Source organism: Fulmarus glacialis, unplaced genomic scaffold (genome assembly GCF_000690835.1).
Source record: "Fulmarus glacialis isolate BGI_N327 unplaced genomic scaffold, ASM69083v1 scaffold19320, whole genome shotgun sequence".
Taxonomy (NCBI): Eukaryota; Metazoa; Chordata; class Aves; order Procellariiformes; family Procellariidae; genus Fulmarus; species Fulmarus glacialis.
Genome location: NW_009187343.1, coordinates 7,178 through 7,415, shown reverse-complemented (window position 1 = coordinate 7,415; position 238 = coordinate 7,178). Strand labels below are relative to the sequence as shown.

The following is a 238-nucleotide window of genomic DNA, read 5'->3' as shown; positions in this document are numbered from 1 at the left end:
CCACCCCCCTCACTAACTACCTGGACGTGAGTCTCTCCCTGTGTCACCCCAACACGGCCCTGCGCCCCGCAAGTCCCACCCGCTGCACCCCATGGTGCATTTGCTGCCAGGGGCTTGGGTCTGTGTGAACCCCCTCTTCTGTCTGAGCTGTGACTGCAGTGATGCCCCCCAATGCCGTGCCTCTTCCAGACCCAGTATTTCGGTGAGATCAGCATCGGTACCCCCGCGCAGACCTTCC

The 238-nt window shown here is 62.6% G+C and overlaps 1 protein-coding gene across 1 annotated transcript in view; it reads left to right on the top strand.

Annotated features, from left to right (window-relative positions):
- Positions 1-11: 11 nt before the first annotated feature.
- Positions 12-238, top strand: part of REN (renin) — a gene marked incomplete at its 5' end in the record, with an annotated part of 4,404 nt that continues 4,177 nt past the window's right edge. Inside the window, 2 exons of the mRNA XM_009574886.1 lie at positions 12-26; positions 190-237. Of these exons, the coding sequence (XP_009573181.1) occupies positions 12-26; positions 190-237 (63 nt within the window). The remainder of the gene's footprint in view (positions 27-189; position 238) is intronic.